Source organism: Entelurus aequoreus, linkage group LG06 (genome assembly GCF_033978785.1).
Source record: "Entelurus aequoreus isolate RoL-2023_Sb linkage group LG06, RoL_Eaeq_v1.1, whole genome shotgun sequence".
NCBI classification, from domain to species: Eukaryota; Metazoa; Chordata; class Actinopteri; order Syngnathiformes; family Syngnathidae; genus Entelurus; species Entelurus aequoreus.
Genome location: NC_084736.1, coordinates 3,682,534 through 3,702,931, shown reverse-complemented (window position 1 = coordinate 3,702,931; position 20,398 = coordinate 3,682,534). Strand labels below are relative to the sequence as shown.

The 20,398-nt window shown below is 39.0% G+C and overlaps 1 protein-coding gene across 2 annotated transcripts in view; it reads left to right on the top strand.

Moving 5' to 3' along the window:
* kcnt2b (potassium sodium-activated channel subfamily T member 2b) overlaps positions 1–20,398 on the top strand; it is a 177,175-nt gene that overhangs the window by 79,929 nt on the left and 76,848 nt on the right. For both annotated transcript variants that reach the window (XM_062049865.1, XM_062049864.1), the window contains exons 11-12: positions 8,094–8,258; positions 14,990–15,126. In XM_062049865.1, the coding sequence (XP_061905849.1) occupies positions 8,094–8,258; positions 14,990–15,126 (302 nt within the window). The remainder of the gene's footprint in view (positions 1–8,093; positions 8,259–14,989; positions 15,127–20,398) is intronic.

Here is a 20,398-nt window from a genome sequence, read left to right as displayed (position 1 = left end):
TTTCTACAAACATTTGTGAAAGAATGGGCCGCTCTCAGTGTTTTCCAGCGTGGAACTGTCATAGGATGCCACCTGTGCAACAAATCCAGTCCTCGCTCCTAAATATTCCAAAGTCAACTTTATTATAGGAAAAGTGAAGAGTTTGGGAACAACAGCAACTCAGCCACCAAGTGGTAGGCCACGTAAACTGACTTTCTGCACAGTCAGTTGCTACGGAGCTCCAAACTTCATGTCACCTTCCAATTAGCCCACGTACAGTACGCAGAGAGCTTCATGGAATGGCTTTCCATGGCCGAGCGGCTGCACCTAAGCCATACATCATGGGCCGCTCTCAGTGATTTCCAGCGTGGAACTGTCATAGGATGCCACCTGTGCAACAAATCCAGTTGTAAAATTTCCTCGCTCCTAAATATTCCAAAGTCAACTTTATTATAGGAAAAGTGAAGAGTTTGGGAACAACAGCAACTCAGCCACCAAGTGGTAGGCCACGTAAACTGACAGAGAGGTCAGCATAGTGCAAAGACTTTCTGCACAGTCACTTGCTACAGAGCTCCAAACTTCCAATTAGCCCACGTACAGTACGCAGAGAGCTTCATGGAATGGCTTTCCATGGCCAGGCAGCTGCATCTAAGCCATACATCACCAAGTCCAATGCAAAGCGTGGGATGCAGTGGTGTAAAGGACATCACCACTGGACTCTAGAGCAGTGGAGACGCCTTCTGTGGACTGATGAATCACACTTTTCCATCTGGCAATCTGATGGACCAGTCTGGGCTTGGAGGTTGCCAGGGGAACGCTACATTTTGGACTGCATTGTGCCGAGTGTGAAATTTGGTGGAGGAGGAATTATGGTGTGGGGTTGTTTTTCAGGAGTTGGGCTTGGCCCCTTAGTTCCAGTGAAAGGAACTTTGAATGCTCCAGGATACCAAAACATGTTGGACAATTCCATGCTCCCAACCTGGTGGGAACACTTTGGAGCGGGCCCCTTCCTCTTCCAACATGACTGTGCACCAGTGTACAAAGCAAGGTCCACAAAGACATGGATGACAGAGTCTGGTGTGGATGAACTTGACTGGCCTGCACAGAGTCCTGACCTGAACGCCGATAGAACACCTTTGGGATGAATTAGAACGGAGACCGAGAGCCAGGCCTTCTCCACCAACATCAGTGTGTGACCTCACCAACGCGCTTTTGGAAGAATGGTGGAAAATTCCTATAAATACACTCGGCAACCTTGTGGACAGCCTTCCCAGAAGAGTTGAAGCTGTAATAGCTGCAAAAGGTGTCATATTGAACCCTATGGGTTAGGAATGGGATGGCACTTCAAGTTCATATGTGAGTCAAGGCAGGTGGCCAAATACTTCTGGCAATATAGTGTGTGTATATATATATATATATATATATATATATATATATATATATATATATATATATATATATATATATATATATATATATATATATCTTCTTGTTGTGTACATCCACATGCATCCTACACTGATGCCATTTCCATTACAAAGTAGCATAGTTCTAACGTTTATGTCAGTCAGTAGACTCGATATGGAAGTGCTAAAAACTACAGCATGGCTGACGGGGGGAAGACACTGTCAAAGTGGAGGCACGTAAATAAGACTGCTGAAGAGGCGGTCAAAAAGCGTCTTGAAAACGGTCCATAAAACATCATCTATGCAAAATGTTGACCAAAGAAGCACCATTTCCGGTACATGTTATGTAGACCAGTGGTCCCCAACCGCCGGGCCACGGCCCGGTACCGGTCCGTGGACCGATTTGGTACCGGGCCGCACAAGAAATTTGAAGAAAAAAAAAGAAAAATTTTTTTTTATTTTTTTTTTATTTTTTTTTTATGAAATCAACATAAAAAACACAATATATACATTATATATCAATATAGATCAATACAGTCTGCAGGGATACAGTCCGTAAACACACATGATTGTATTTAATTATGTAAAAAAAAAAAAAGAATAAAATTTAAAAAAAAACAAAAAAAAAAACATAATATGACTCCTTTAAAGCAGTTAGGGCAGAAGTAATGATTTCCGAATGCGCAAAGGATTTTTTTTTTAAATTAAGAAAATATCTTATAAAATAATGTATTTTATTTATTCATTTAAAATGACTATCATAAAGAAGATGCAGGGAGTGGGGTGTATTTTGACTATCTTACACATGTTATTTTATTATGTAATCATTTTGTCATTGTGTAACTATATTTTTAGAATTTTTTTAAATTTTTCTTTTCTTATCTTTTATTTTAATTGATTACTTTACACACGTTATTTTATTACGTACTTATTCTGTCATGTTTAAATTAATTTATTACATTTTCAGATTTGTTTTTCTTTCTTTTTTTCTTTCTATTTTTTACATTTATATAATTTGATACAATATTTCAACAAAAACAGTCCAATCGGTTACGGATTACTTTCCCATTCTTGCTTGATGTACAGCTTAAGTTGTTCAACAGTCCGGGGGTCTCCCTTGTGCTATTTTAGGCTTCATAATGCCAAACACATTTTCAATGGGAGACAGGTCTGGACTACAGGCAGGCCAGTCTAGTACCTGCACTCTTTTACTATGAAGCCACGTTGATGTAACACGTGGCTTGGCATTGTCCTGCTGAAATAAGCAGGGGCGTCCATGGTAACGTTGCTTGGATGGCAACATATGTTGCTCCAAAACCTGTATGTCCACAGTTTCCAAAAACAATTAGAAATGTGGACTCGTCAGACCACAGAACACTTTTCCACTTTGTATCAGTCCATCTTAGATGAGCTCAGGCCCCGGCGTTTCTGGGTGTTGTTGATAAACGGTTTTCGCCTTGCATCGGAGAGTTTTAACTTGCACTTACAGATGTAGCGACCAACTGTAGGTACTGACAGTGGGTTTCTGAAGTGTTCCTGAGCCCATGTGGTGATATCCTTTACACACTGATGTGGCTTGTTGATGCAGTACAGCCTGAGGGATGGAAGGTCACGGGCTTAGCTGCTTACGTGCAGTGATTTCTCCAGATTCTCTGAACCCTTTGATGATATTACGGAGCGTAGATGGTGAAATCCCTAAATTCCTTAATAATGGTGTGCCAGGGCAAACATACATTTTATATTTAACGCTTGAATCCTGGAGTCTACATCAACTTCACATCTTTTCGTCATTTCAAAATGTTTTAGGTTTTTTTTTATGTTGTTTTTTTGTTTGTTTGTTTTCCGCCCTTTTTTGTCAAACAAAACTATGTTTTTGATGGCAAACACACAAAATATGCAAAATCTTCCACCAAAAATATTTTTCAAAGTGGAATATTTGATGTAAAGTAATGGGAACAATAATCAATAATTCATAATAACATTGATTTTGATTCAATATTATGTTTTGAGCAATGACAGTTTGAAAGAAAAAAAAACAGCTTTGTTTTATTAGTCAACATTGCAACTTTGTCTAAATTACATTTCACCTTTAAGCTTTTTTATTTCACTTTTGTTATGTTTTTGTTAATTTGAATAGTATTTTTAGAATGTGCCGTGGGCCTTTAAAACATTAGCTGTGGGCCGCAAATGGTAAAAAAAATAAAATAATAATAATCTGCGTCCTTTCTGATTTCAATGTGTTAAAAAGACACAAAAAGTGTGTTAACGCCAACACTGCTTGACAGTATAAAAAAATAAGTCACACTTATATTCTGTAACATTCACAGTTTTGGAAAAAAGTGCAGAGGTACAAATATTCAAAATAACCTCTTGTATATAATCTAAACATAAATAATGCCTCAAAACAAGTTCATTAAATTTAAACAAAAAACAGCAGACGAGTTCTCGCCCTGCACATGAGTTTTGTGCTTTGTAGTGTGGATATGGGCTTGTAGATCTTTATTTGCCACAGACATATACCTTCCTGCTTTGCACACAGTGCATTCTGCTTCCCATGTGTCACGGCCAGGACCAAAACACAGATACTTTTCCCACAAATCATCCGTGAAGTTGCATTTACGTTTCGGCTTCTCTCTTGTGTCCTGTCTGTCTCTCCACTGTCTCGCTCTCTCGCTCTCTGTCTCTGCCCCTCCCTCACGAACCTTCACAATTTGTTTTGTTTTTAACCCCTTCTTAACCCTGGACGTACATTGAAAATATACGCAACCCGAACTCAAAATACCGGACATTTGAGGCATTTAAGAAACCTCGCCCGGACAGCCCCGCAAAAGAGGACATGTCCGGGGAAAAGAGGACGTATGGTCAGTCTACATCAGGGGTGTCCAAAGTGCGGCCCGGGGGCCATTTGCGGCCCGCAGGTCATTTTTTAACGGCCCCACGGCACATTTTATAAATACGATTGAAAAAAAAAAAAAAACATTAAAAGTGGTATTTAAAGAGCAAACAGGTGAAATGTAACAAGAAAATGTAGCAATGTTTACTCTAATCACACAAAGCTGCCATGCAGGCTGTTTCTTTCTTTAAAAAATAATAATGAATCAAAATCAATGTCATTATGAATTATTGACCTGAAAGGGCTCCAATTACGTCACATTAAATATTTTTGGGGGAAAATGTTGCATATTTTGTGTTTGCCATGTAAAAAAACGAGCTGTTTTTTTAAAGAAGGGCCTAAAACGAACAAACAAAAAACATAAACAACAATAAAACGTATAATTGACGGATAGATCTGAAGTTGATCTCGAGATTGTGTTTAAAAGTAAACAGTAAAAAATTATAATTTATTTTTTAACACTTTAATAAGTAGGACCCTTTTGGATCCCCTACAATTTTAGTGTGATTACTTTTTAAGTGTCATTGCTCAAAAAATAATAATGAATTAAAATCCATGGTGTTATGAGTTGTTGACCTTTTTAAGGCTCCAATTATCATATACTCTCAAATATCCCACTTAAAAAATTTATTGGGTGAAAGTATTGCATATTTTGTGTTTTTTTCTTTTAAAAAAATAGGGTTTTCTTTGACAAAAAGAGCATACAATTTAAATCTTTAAAAAATGTTATATTGACAGACCTAATGTTGATCTAGAGATTTAAAAACTTGAATAATAACACAAATAACAATACTGAATAATGACACATTTTTTTAGATTTTTTGGACCAAAACCCTTTGGGGTCCCCGGGATCAAGCCTGAGTGGAAGCCTAAATGTATATTTTTTATACATATATTGTATTGGTTTTTAAAATAAAAAATATCCAAATGGCCCCTGCTAGCTTTGATTTTTCTATGTGCGGCCCTCAGTGGAAGAAGTTTGGACACCCCCGGTCTACATTATATAATTTTTCACACAGCATATATATTGGCAATGTGTGCCCGCCATTTTATTCTGGCAGCTTTTGTTAAGTGAAGTGAATTATATTTATATAGCGCTTTTCTCTAGTGACTCAAAGCGCGTTTACATAGTGAAAGCCAATATCTAAGTTACATTTAAACCAGCTTGGGTGGCACCGGGAGCAGGTGGGTAAAGTGCCTTGCCCAAGGACACTAGGATGGCGGAAGCGGGGATCGAACCTGGAACACTCAAGTTGCTGGCACGGCCACTCTACCAACCGAGCGATATAACTGGAGCAAGACAACAGTATTTCCATGGCAGACGACAGTGTATTTGTGTCCAAATAGAACTTTTTGCCACAATATGGACAAGTCCTCGTGTCGGTGGAAGGCGCTGTGGTCTGCTGCGTCAATGCGGGGGTTGAACAAAGCGCTCGCATGCTGCTCATATTCCCCTGGAAAATAGCCCACATTGAACAAAATACAGCATTTCATTTTCAGTGAAATTGTCAATTGAATTGTTGGAATTGCACTTTGAATTCCTTTTCAAGTAGAATAGAATAGAGTTTTATTGTCATTTTTACAGTGAAAGGGTTCAAAGAACAGCGAAATTGGAGCAGATCCCCTAAGGTGCATACACAATAATATAGTAATATAAATAATAAAAAAGATTAAAAAAAAGAAGATATGTATCTATATATATGTATATATTCACACACATGCATATACCCATACATATGCATATGTATACATATACACATTCATATATATACATTCTTACATATACATACACATATATATCTATATACATATATACACATACACATATATATATATATATTATATATATATATATATATATATATATATATATATATATATATATATATATATATATATATATATATATATATATATATATACAAACCCCGTTTCCATATGAGTTGGGAAATTGTGTTAGATGTAAATAAACGGAATACAATGATTTGCAAATAATTTTCAAGCCATATTCAGTTGAATATGCTACAAAGACAACATATTTCATGTTCAAACTCATAAACATTTTTTTTTTGCAAATAATCATTAACTTTAAAATTTGATGCCAGCAACACGTCACAAAGAAGTTGGGAAAGGTGGCAATAAATACTGATAAAGTTGAGGAATGCTCATCAAACACTTATTTGGAACATCCCACAGGTGTGCAGGCTAATTGGGAACAGGTGGGTGCCATGATTGGGTATGAAAGTAGATTCCATGAAATGCTCAGTCATTCACAAACAAGGACGGGGCGAGGGTCACCACTTTGTCAACAAATGCGTGAGCAAATTGTTGAACAGTTTAAGAAAAACCTTTCTCAAGCAGCTATTGCAAGGAATTTAGGGATTTCACCATCTATGCTCCGTAATATCATCAAAGGGTTCAGAGAATGTGGAGAAATCACTGCACGTAAGCAGCTAAGCCCGTGACCTCCCTCAGGCTGTACTGCATCAACAAGCCACATCAGTGTGTAAAGGATATCACCACATGGTCTCAGGAACACTTCAGAAACCCACTGTCAGTAACTACAGTTGGTCGCTACATCTGTAAGTGCAAGTTAAAACTCTCCTATGCAAGGCAAAAACCGTTTATCAACAACACCCAGAAACGCCGTCGGCTTCGCTGGACCTGAGCTCATCTAAGATGGACTGATACAAAGTGGAAAAGTGTTCTGTGGTCTGACGAGTCCACATTTCAAATTGTTTTTGGAAACTGTGGACGTTGTGTCCTCCGGACCAAAGAGGAAAAGAACCATCCGGATTGTTTTAGGCGCAAAGTGTAAAAGGCAGCATGTGTGATGGTATGGGGGTGTATTAGTGCCCAAGACATGGGTAACTTACACATCTGGGAAGGCACCATTAATGCTGAAAGGTACATACAGGTTTTGGAGCAACATATGTTGCCATCCAAGCAACGTTACCATGGACGCCCCTGCTTATTTCAGCAAGACAATGCCAAGCCACGTGTTACATCAACGTGGCTTCACAGTAAAAGAGTGCGGGTACTAGACTGGCCTGCCTGTAGTCCAGACATTGAAATGTGTTTGGCATTATGAAGCCTAAAATAGCAGAAGGGAGACTGTTGAACAACTTAAGCTGTACATCAAGCAAGAATGGGGAAAGAATTCCACCTGAGAAGCTTCAAAAATGTGTCTCCTCAGTTCCCAAACCTTTACTGAGTGTTGTTAAAAGGAAAGGCCATGTAACACAGTGGTGAACATGCCCTTTCCCAACTACTTTGGCACGTGTTGCAGCCATGAAATTCTAAGTTAATTATTATTTGCAAAAAAAAATAAAGTTTATGAGTTTGAACATCAAATATGTTGTCTTTGTAGCATATTCAACTGAATGTGGCTTGAAAATGATTTGCAAATCATTGTATTCCGTTTATATTTACATCTAACACAATTTCCCAACTCATATGGAAACGGGGTTTGTACAATATGTTCATGCACACATATCCATCCATTTTCTACCGCTTGTCCCTTTACACACACACACACATATATATATATATATATATATATATATATATATATATATATATATATATATATATATATATATATATATATATATATATATATATATATATATATATATATATATGTATACATATACAAACATATATACACATACATATATATATATATATATATGTATATATATATATATATATACAGTATATGTATATATTTACCAAATCAATGGGCCCAAAGATTGAATAGTCAACTTCTCCCTCCCGTCTGCTGACTATGTCTGGTGTCGCCCCAAATGCAGTTTGAGCAGCTGGCCTTCCTGTGGATGGAGCGTCAGAAGTCCGGTGGGAACTACAGCCGCTACAGGGCGCAGACGGAGAAGCATGTGGTGCTGTGCGTCAGCTGCCTCAAGATCGACCTCCTCATGGACTTCCTCAACGAGTTCTTTGCTCATCCTCGCCTCCAGGTGCTCCACAGAACGGGTGTCGTGTTGCACGATAAGATTGGGGGGTGTTGGTGGTCCGTAATCCTTTTCCATCTGAGGTCAACACATAGGATTATTGCAGCAGTTGGTTGGATCACGCCACTGCTGCCTTGCTCACGTAGGAGCAAATGTGTGTGTTGGCGACATGTGAGCATACTAAGTTGTTCATAGCGAACAAGGCCAGTCTGTTGCATTAAGTTCAAGTTAAAGTAGCAATGATAGTCACACACACACTAGGTGTGGTGAAATGTGTCCTCTGCATTTGACCCATCCCCTTGTTCACCCCCTGGGAGGTGAGGGGAGCAGTGAGCAGCAGCGGTGGCCGCGCCCGGGAATCATTTTTGGTGATTGAACCCCCAATTCCAACTCTTGATGCAGAGTGCCAAGCAGGGAGGTAATGGCTCCCATTTTTATAGTCTTTGGTATGACTCGGCCGGGGTTTGAACTCACAACTAGAGATGTCGGCAGGCCGATATTATCGGCCGATATATGCGTTAAAATGTAATATCGGAAATTATCGGTATTGTTTTTTTTATTATCGGTATCGTTTTTTTTTTTTTTTTTTTTTTTTTTACATTAAATCAACATAAAAAACAAAAGATACACTTACAATTAGTGCACCAACCCAAAAAACCTCCCTCCCCCATTTACAGTCATTCACACAAAAGGGTTGTTTCTTTCTGTTATTAATATTCTGCTTCCTACATTATATATCAATATATATCAATACAGTCTGCAAGGGATACAGTCCGTAAGCACACATGATTGTGTGTGCTGCTGCTCCACTAATAGTACTAACCTTTAACAGTTAATGTTACTAATTTTCATTCATTACTAGTTTCTATGTAACTGTTTTTATATTGTTGTACTTTCTTTTTTATTCAAGAAATTTTTTTTAATTTTTTAATTTAAAAAAAAAAAAATAGAAAAAAAAAAATAAAAAAATATTTATCTTATTTTACTAATTTTTTAAAAAAGTACCTTATCTTCACCATACCTGGTTGTCCAAATTAGGCATAATAATGTGTTAATTCCACGACTGCATATATCGGTTGATATCGGTATCGGTTGATATCGGTATCGGTAATTAAAGAGTTGGACAATATCGGAATATCGGATATCGGCAAAAAGCCATTATCGGACATCCCTACTCACAACCTACCCGCCTCAGGGCGGTCACTCTAACCACTAGGCCTGTAGGCTTAGACCCAAAGTATATGTACTAATAATTATAACAAATATGTATTATTATGATAGTTATTACCCAGTAATGATAACTTGACTACTACTATGGACAAACTGCTTCCCGTTTTAAGCATCTCTCTTCCAAGAATGACTAGTATGCCACCTGAGAGACTGCAGCCATTGCTGATTGCTGCACGCCAGTTGCAAGAGCCTCCCAGTCGTCAATGTTGATGGAGAAATATTTAAGGTTCCTCCTGATTACTTCTTTAAAACATAGGCGGGGACGTCCTTGTTTGCGCGGAGCATTGGCTAGTTGGCCATACAATAAGAGTTTGGGAAGGGCGAGCGTCAGGGCCGGCCCGTGGCATAGGCCGTATAGGCAAATGCTAAGGGCGCCGTCCATCAGGGGGCGCCCACGCCAGTGCCACAAATGTTGGAGAAAAAAAAAAAAAAAAAGTTGGTACTATTATTTCTAAATACAAAAAATATCCCACGTTAATTAAAATGCAAAGTAAAGCCTATTTAATAGAAATATTATTTGTTACAACATTACCCCCCCCCCCCCCCCAGCACGATGCGCCCCCTCCCTTCCCGTATCATGACCCTTACCACATCAAAAAATCAACACAAGATGTCAAAACGGCCAAAACTGTCAGGTGCCCAGGGAAGAAAAAAGAGAAAGGAGGAGGAGAAACGAAAAAAGACAGAGGTAGCAGGTAGGTAACGTTAGCCTACATGAAATTATTTGTCTGTTACAGAATGTGATAGTAACTTGGCTTTTTAGCATTAAGCTAATGTTACATGATTCGGCAATTGCTAATCAATAAATAGCTAGTTCTGTTTTAACGTCGGGTTAATATTGTGGAGGGGGCTAAATTGTTATGGAAAATAATAATGTAACGTTAGGTAATTACAGTACTCCCACCTTACATTCTTCAGGGACATTTGTATTAGATCTTTTAAGCAGGTGTTTTTTGTTTACATTGTTATTGCCTTCTGGTTAGCTAATGTTTGCCCTGCAGGTAATAGTCACTTTTCCACCCCTTTATATATTATGCATAGTTGTAAGCCTAGTTGTTAAAGTGCACATCATTAATGTTAATTAAGCAATATCACATGAGAGGGAATGCTGTTTTTTAATTTGAGCACTGCTGTGATTCGGTTAAAGATAATCATAACATTCCCTAACATATGTTAATTTGCTTTCTTTAAGTAAAAAAAAAGGTCAAAGACAAAGCTATTCGGTTTCTTGTGAGTATATACACTTCACTGCCGATGTGGGGGGGCGCCACCTAAAATCTTGCCTAGGGCGCCAGATTGGTTAGGGCCAGGCCTGGCGAGCGTCATCCATACCATGAATGTGCCCGGTATGACTCGGGTATTGAAGTCCCCAAGAATCAGCAAGCGTTCAGTTGAGGGGGTCTTTTGAATACTGGAGCTCAGTTGATTGTAGAAAGTTTCCTTTGAATCCAGGTCAGAGCTTAGTGTAGGGATAGGTAGGGTAAGTGGCTATGATTGTGATTGGGCCACAGTTTGTGAGGAGAGGCATGGGGAGATAGGCACAGGGTTTTCCACTGAGGACAAGAGCTTATTTTGCAAAGTCAACACCATGCATTGCTCCGTCGCCGTCTGGGAATCCATTCCAGATAAAGGTATAGTTTTTTTTCTGGACGGAGCCAGCCAGGTTTCACTAAGGTCAGTTGTTGAGGCGAAGTAGTCCTGCATCAATGAGGGCTGATTTGCCAGGCGAGGCGCAGTTCATCTTAGATCCAACGCCAAGGGAGCGCACATTCCAGCAGGCAGTGGATGTACATGTGGCAGTTGCAGGATTGTCAACCAGGGCCTTGCCGAGCAACGACAGCGCCCTGGAGAACAGAGCACTCCCAAGTTGCCAGTCGTGGAGGCATAATATTTGAACTCATGGAGAGACCAGATGCTCATAACGGAGAGCGCCGGGGAAGAATTTTGTGAAATCCTGCTTGCCCAAGACAAACTTCCACTTCTGGACTCAGTACGATGTGTGTGACAGTTTGTGAGTTGGCCCGCAGTGTCCAACTAACTAGGTCAATTGCCCCGTGACCATTGGCCATGTGCTCTTCTGCTCAGCGGGCGGCTGAGAGGCCAGTTCAGACACACCCTGAACTCAGCCTACCAGGCCTGCTGCCAGGCTCCCTAATTGGACCGGGTTTCATCTGGCCTCGCGCTTTTGACCTGTCTGGCTGGCTTAGACCTACGAGGTGTACAAGCCTCCCGCCAGCATAGCTCTCAGGGTCATTGAGGCACACAAGCTGTTCCGCCAACGCCAAGGCACCAGTCCATAGAACAGGGGAGTGAGGGGAAAACATGCTTTAAGCAGGGTTCGTACGGGTGCTTAAAAACCTTAAAAATGCTTGGATTCTAATGTTGTGTTTTCAAGGTTTGAAAAATGCTTGAATTTTTGGGTGAAGTGCTTGGAAATGTTCATCATATTTCTCGGCAGTCTGACTCAATAGGCTAATTATAAAATGGAAAATAATAACATAAGTTTCCTTAAAAATGAAAGCTACACGCTTGATCTGTTGGCTTTGCATGAGCCCTTACATTAGGTTGTTGTCATGTCAGAGCCATATATGTGGCTCTGTGTCGCCCCCAAGTGGACAGTGGTGCATCGCTCCATCATGCCGGGAGGTTGTCGTTTTAATAAACATTGGATGGAAATTATTAGTTCGTTATTGGACTTGTTTGTACTGTGAAGGTCATGTAATGTATCATTGGTAACTTTTTTCACAACTTAGAGCTGAGTTAATATGAATTATTTTGTCGTTTTTGTAGCATTTCTTGCTCTATTATTTTCGTTGTCTACTTAACTTGTCTGGCTACCTCAGTGAAAGCACAAAAAGTAAACTGTCAGGGTCAAACACAGAATTCAATTTGGACTCAATATTGAGGAGAAAGCGTGTCGACCTGTAACCTCTACAGTGTCACCCACGCTCTGGCGAAAGATTGTACGCCACCTCTTTTTATTTGGACACTCCCTGTTTACACAACAACATCTGCTTCCAAAGGAATGGGGAGTATGTAAACAGGGACCCCGACTTAAACAAGTTGAAAAACTTATTGGGGTGTTACCATTTAGTGGTCAATTGTACAGAATATGTACTTCACCAGGGGTCACCAACGCGGTGCCCGCGGGCACCAGGTAGCCCGTAAGGACCAGATGAGTAGCCCGCTGGCCTGTTCTAAAAATAGCTCAAATAGCAGCACTTACCAGTGAGTTGCCCCTATTTTTAAAATTGTATTTATTTACTAGCAAGTTGGTCTCTCTTTGCTCGACATTTTTAATTCTAAGAGAGACAAAACTCAAATAGAATTTGAAAATCCAAGAAAATATTTTAAAGACTTGGTTTTCATTTGTTTAAATAAATTCATAATTTTTTTTACTTTGCTTCTTATAACTTTCAGAAAGACAATTTTAGAGAAAAAATACAACCTTAAAAATGATTTTAGGATTTTTAAACACATATACCTTTTTACCTTTTAAATTCCTTCCTCTTCTTTCCTGACCATTTAAATCAATGTTCAAGTAATTTGTTTTTTTTTTTATTGTAAAAAATAATAAATACATTTTAATTTAATTCTTCATTTTAGCTTCTGTTTTTTCAACGAAGAATATTTGTGAAATATTTCTTCAAACTTATTATGATTAAAATTCAAAAAAATGATTCTGGCAAATCTAGAAAATCTGTAGAATCAAATTTAAATCTTATTTCAAAGTCTTTTGAATTTCTTTTAAAATTTTTGTTCTGTAAAATCTAGAAGAAATAATGATTTGTCTTTGTTAGAAATATAGCTTGGTCCAATTTGTTATATATTCTAACAAAGTGTAGATTGGATTTTAACCTATTTTTTTTTTTGACTTGACTTGACTTTATTTATTCATGCTTGCAGTGGAGCCAAGGCCCCACTGAAAAAACAGCTGAACTTTAAAATGAATATTAAACAAACAAAGATTAAAAAAAATTAAAAGAACAGACAGTATTTTATATAAAAAAAAAAACATTTTCATTTTCAGGGCAACAGCAGCATGGAAACTATTAGCATTCTGGTAAATGACTGTATTACTTATTTAATTAGTAAAAAAAAAGTAATAATTTAAAACATGTCATCAAAATTCTAAAATTAATCTTAATCAGGAAAAATTACTAATGATGTTCCATAAATTATTTTTTTAATTTTTTCAAAAAGATTCGAATTAGCTAGTTTTTCTCTTTGTTTCGGTTGAATTTTGAATTTTAAAGAGTCGAAATTGAAGATAAACTATGTTTCAAAATTTAATTTTCATTTTTTTTCGTGTTTTTCCTCTTTTAAACCTTTCAATTAAGTGTAAATATCATTAATTATTAATAATAACATAGAGTTAAAGGTAAATTGAGCAAATTGGCTATTTCTGGCAATATATTTAAGTGTGTATCAAACTGGTAGCCCTTCGCATTAATCAGTACCCAAGAAGTAGCTCTTGGTTTCAAAAAGGTTGGTGACCCCTGTACTTCACTGTGCAACCTACTAATAAAAGTCTCAATCAATCAATCAATCAAAGTCATTGTTTTCGGTCACATTAACACAAAAGAAAAAGATGCCTCTGGCTTCAGCTTGAGCAGGTCTTCGATGACAATAGATAACCCTTCCCGTCTCATTCCATCGTACACAGCGGAATTTTCTAAGCGTTTGACTTGGTGCAACAAAGACAGCTCTCATGTGTTCACTGGAAACTCAGAGAACGGAAAGTTTTTCGATAATTTACATACAATTTTTCTGACATAAACGTTTGTCTTTTTGTTAATTTCTTATCATAGCCACAGTTGTAAGGCTAGATGTGCTTCATGAAAGATGACTGAGGTGTTGTGAAATATTATTATTATTATTCAAATATTAATGTGGAACAGTTTTGTTAATAAACGGGTGAAATTGACATTTTGAGGGTGCGTGTATTTATATCAGTTTACAAGCACAAATACGATGTGAACCAATCCGTGCTTTTTCGATATCATTGAGTGCTGTAAGTAAGGAAAAGAACAAGAAATGTGGAAAAACAAGACAAATGGAGACACGTTTGCAAACACCAATGACATTGAACAGTCACACTGCTTCATTTCCTATGCCCCATTCAGTTCATGATAACTGCTGCTTCAATGTTAGGCTTTAGCAGATCTTCCCTATTTTTCCTCCAGACAGCATTTGGTGAGCTCAAACAACAACAACAAGGCTATGGATTGATTCACACTTGTTTTCGCCTCTTGAAGGGCAATGAGAAAACCGGAAAATTGATATTGAAAGTCTTTAAAAAGTGCTTGAATTTGGCCGTGGAAAAGGTTTACGAACCCTGACTAAGGCCCTAGAGAATGCTCCGTAGCATTTGAATGTCTTACTAAATGATTTTTAGGGTGTGGTTTCGCACTATTTTTTGCCTTGAAAATGTAAAAAAGTCATTTATAACACACTATTGACTTAGGGGGAAGTATATCATGCTCTTTATGTATGGGTGTGTGTAGGACTACTACGTGGTGATCCTATGTCCAGCAGAGATGGATGTCCAGGTTAGAAGAGTCCTCCATGTTCCTCTGTGGGCCCAGAGAGTCATCTACCTGCAGGGTTCTGCCCTCAAAGACCAGGACCTGATGAGGGCCAAGTGAGTATCTGCAGAACACCAGCAGGGCTTCGTAAATCTGTTCTTATAAGACATATTGTAGTATTATAGACAAAACCTGATCATTTTTACCAAGGACTGTCAATCGGGGAGGGATGGATGGATGGATGGCGATCTAATCACTCTGGTACATCTGATACTACCCTTGGTATCAACACGACCAATGTATGGATCGAAGAGCCCAACAATTGTCATATTATCCTGTCTCTTATTAAAGGCCTACTGAAAGCCACTACTAGCGACCACGCAGTCTGATAGTTTATATATCAATGATGAAATCTTAACATTGCAACACATGCCAATACGGCCGGGTTAACTTATAAAGTGACATTTTAAATTTCCCGCTAAACTTCCGGTTGAAAACGTCTATGTATGATGACGTATGCGCGTGACATCAATGGTTGAAACGGAAGTATGCGGACACATTGAATCCAATACAAAAAGCTCTGTTTTCATCTCAAAATTCCACAGTATTCTGGACATCTGTGTTGGTGAATCTTTTGCAATTTGTTTAATGAACAATGAAGACTGCAAAGAAGAAAGTTGTAGGTGGGATCGGCGTATTAGCGGCGGGCTACAGCAACACAACCAGGAGGACTTTGACTTGGATAGCAGACGCGCTAGCCGCCGAACTCATCTTAACTTCCTCCGTCTCCGGGCCGCCGACCGCATCTGTGATCGGGTGAAGTCCTTTGTCGCACCGTCGATCGCTGGAACGCAGGTGAGCACGGGTGTTGATGAGCAGATGAGGGCTGGCTGGCGTAGGTCTATAGCTAATGTTTTTAGCATAGCTCTGTGAGGTCCGGTTGCTTAGTTATCTTCAATGGCGTCGTTAGCCACAGCATTGTTAAGCTTCGCCAGGCTGGAAATCATTAACCGTGTATTTACATGTCCATGGTTTAATAGTATTGTTGATCTTCTGTCTATCCTTCCAGTCGAGGAGTTTATTTATTTTGTTTCTGTATGCAGTTAAGCACAATGCTATCACGTCAGCTCCGTAGCTAAAGTGCTTCACCGATGTATTGTCGTGGAGATAAAAGTCACTGTGAATGTCCATTTCGCGTTCTCGACTCTCATTTTCAAGAGGATATAGTATCCCAGGTGGTTTAAAATACAAATCCGTGATCCACAATAGAAAAAGGAGAGAGTGTGGAATCCAATGAGCCAGCTTGTACCTAAGTTACGGTCAGAGCGAAAAAAGATATGTCTTGCACTGCATTCTAGTCCTTCACTCTAACGTTCCTCATCCACGAATCTTTCATCCTCGCTCAAATTAATGGGGTAATCGTCGCTTTCTCGGTCCGAATCGCTCTCGCTGCTGGTGTAAACAATGGGGAAATGTGAGGAGCCTTTCAACCTGTGACGTCACGCTACTTCCGGTACAGGCAAGGCTTTTTTTATCAGCGAGCAAAAGTTGCGAACTTTATCGTCGATGTTCTCTACTAAATCCTTTCAGCAAAAATATGGCAATATCGCGAAATGATCAAGTATGACACCTAGAATGGATCTGCTATCCCCGTTTGAATAACAAAATTTCATTTCAGTAGGCCTTTAATCTACTTGGTAGTTTCATGTTAATAACGGCTTACTTTCAGCTGTAACACACTTCCATTTACACTTCTTAAACTTTACTAAGCACTATACGGATCGGAATCTTACAACTCACGATTCGATTCTGATTGTTGGGGTTGCGATTCGATTCGGAATCAATTCTTGTACTACACTGTATTATATGGAGTCAAAATGATAACATATTTTCGAAACAAGTTACAAAAACTACTCTTGGCTGCTGACGTGTGATGTACAGTATACGTGCAGCAGGTGAAGGAGGAGATGGCCCTTTTAAAATTTGATATATTTTTTAAAAAGGACAAAAATCTATTTTTGAAACTTATCAATCGATTTAGAAACGGTTAAATAAGAATCTAAATTTGTGAATCGATTTTTCGGAGCACTTTTTTTTTTTGCTGTTTCAAGATCGTTTAGAGCGGGCCTGGGCAATTATTTTGACTCGGGGGGGCCAAATTTAGAGAGAAAAATGTGTCTGGGGGCCGGTATATCTATTTTTTAGGAACAATAATACAAAACAAAGCTCACAATAATTACTGATGGTGTGCTAAAAACGGAATTTGGAATTTCAAAAATGTTTACAGAATGAGACACCCAGAATGTACATGAAAATAAAGAATGTTACAATATTAACTATGAAGGATAAAACACTGAATATTGACAAGATATGAACGTCACCCCCCCCTCCCCCTCCATCCACATATTTTACAATCAACAAAAATGCAACAAACACAGCGAAATATGAACGTGAAGGGTAAAAAAACACACCTACAATGTGATATATGTGATATATCACTAAGCTTTAGAACTTTGTTGTCATAATCTCCTTCCACGTCTGTCCCTGACACCCACATTTCACACTCTGTGGAAACAATCTGTGGAAACACTCCCCACCCACACTGCTTGGTGCCTCGTCTGAGCTGCTGTGACATACATTACCATAGTAACTAATTAGATGGCCATAGTAACTAATTAGATGACCCTAGTAACTAATTAGATGACCATAGTAACTGATTAGATGGCCATAGTAACTAATTAGATGACCATAGCAACTCATTAGATGACCATAGTAACTAATTAGATTACCATAGTAACTAGTATATCATGCAGATTCCAAGCATTGAAATACTTTGTATAGTTGAAGGCTTACGGCCGTTAGACTGCACACATCACAATGGCAGCTACAGTTTCCATCTTAAAGATCTAAAAAAAGTATTTGGGGAATGTCCGGCGGGCCAGGTTGAAAAGATGCGGCCCCCCGGGTCTTAATCTGGTTTAGAGGCTACATATTATTGCTGCTCCCGCTTGCGCTGTCTTAATATGTTTAGCCCAATAAATGATAGCACATGTTGTTCAAAGCTGAATCTAATAGAGTCTAAGGTTGTATGCCAATAATGCAGATACATGTAATCGCTGTCAATGGACTCCGGCAAACACGACACACATGTTCTGGTCCTGTCCCTGTCTGAAAGCCCACTGGACTAATATCTTGAAGCATCTTGCAGATGCATTACATTTTAAGTTGATGCCTTGTGCAGAATTGGCTATTTTTGGAATTCCACCAAACTATCAAACAACTAAGCAGACTTTTAGGGATAGTATCGCCTCTGCATCATTAATAGCTCGTAGAAGGGTTTTATTGGAGTGGAAATCACAGTTTGCCCCCAAGGCCTCCCTATGGTTTAAGGACCTCATGTTTTTCTTAGATTTAGAGAACATTCAATATAATGTGAGGGGCACACCAAAACAATTTGACTTGACCTGGGGTTGCATAATTAGTTACATAGCTACATTAAAGGCCTACTGAAATGAATTTTTTTCATTTAAACGGGGATAGCAGATCCATTCTATGTGTCATACTTGATTATTTCGCGATATTGCCATATTTTTGCTGAAAGGATTTAGTAGAGAACATCGACGATAAAGTTTGCAACTTTTGGTCGCTGATAAAAAAGCCTTGCCTGTACCGGAAGTAGCGTGACGTCACAGGTTGAAAGGCTCCTCACATTTTCCCATTGTTTACACCAGCAGCGAGAGCGATTCGGACCGAGAAAGCGACGATTACCCCATTAATTTGAGCGAGGATGAAAGATTCGTGGATGAGGAACTTGAGAGTGAAGGACTAGAGTGCAGTGCAGGACGTATCTTTTTTCGCTCTGACCGTAACTTAGGTACAAGCTGGCTCATTGGATTCCACACTTTCTCCTTTTTCTATTGTGGATCACGGATTTGTAGTTTAAACCACCTGGGATACTATATCCTCTTGAAAATGAGAGTCGAGAACGCGAAATGGACATTCACAGTGACTTTTATCTCCACGACAATACATCGACGAAGCACTTTAGCTACGGAGCTAACGTGATAGCATCGTGCTTAAATGCAGATAGAAACAAAATAAATAAACCCCTGACTGGAAGGATAGACAGAAGATCAACAATACTATTAAACCATGGACATGTAAATACACGGTTAATGCTGTACCGCCTGGCGAAGCTTAGCAATGCTGTTGCTAACGATGCCATTGAAGCTAACTTAGCTACGGGACCTCGACAGAGCTATCCTAAAAACATTAGCTCTCCGCCTACGCCAGCTCTCATCTGCTCATCAACACCCGTGCTCACCTGCGTTCCAGCGATCGACGGCGCGACAAAGGACTTCACCCGATCATAGATGCGGTCGGCGGCCCGGAGACGGAGGAAGTCAAGGTAGTCACGGTAGCGCGTCTGCAATCCAACTCGAAGTCCTCCTTGTTGTGTTGCTGCAGCCAGCCGCTAATACACCGATCCCACCTACAGCTTTCTTCTTTGCAGTCTCCATTGTTAATTGAACAAATTGCAAAAGATTCACCAACACAGATGTCCAGAATACTGTGGAATTTTGAGATGAAAACAGAGCTTTTTGTATTGGATTCAATGTGTCCGCATACTTCCGCTTCAACCATTGACGTCACGCGCATACGTCATCATACATAGACGTTTTCAAGCGGAAGTTTAGCGGGAAATGTAAAATGTCACTTTATAAGTTAACCCGGCCGTATTGGCATGTGTTGCAATGTTAAGTTAAAAAAATGTTGTTTTTTTTTCTTTTATTTTTCCTTTTAATCAGTTATTGTGATTCTCTATCTGCTTGTGGTGAAGAGGAAGGCAGTACATTGTTACCCACTGTGACTGAAATGTAGGACGGGGGTGGGAGGGGGTGTTATTATTTTACTTTTATTATTTTTCTGTAATTTTTTTGTATTTTTGTATTTTTAAAAAAAATTATTTTTTTTGGGGCGGGGACAAAAAAAAAAAATATATATATATATATTAGAGATGTCCAATAATATCGATCTGCCGATATCATCGGCTGATAAATGCTTTAAAATGTAATATCGGAAATTATCGGTATCGTTTTTTTTATTATCGGGTTTTTTTTGTGTTTTAAAAATTTTTTTTTGATTATATCAACTTAAAAAACACAAAATACACTTAAAATTAGTACACCAACCCAAAAAACCTCCCTCCCCCATCCATCCATCCATTTTCTACCGCTTGTCCCTTTTGGGGTCACGGGGGGCGCTGGAGCCTATCTCAGCTACAATCGGGCGAAGGCGGGGTACACCCTGGACAAGTCGCCACCTCATCGCAGGGCCAACACAGATAGACAGACAACATTCACACTCACTTTCACACACTAGGGCCAA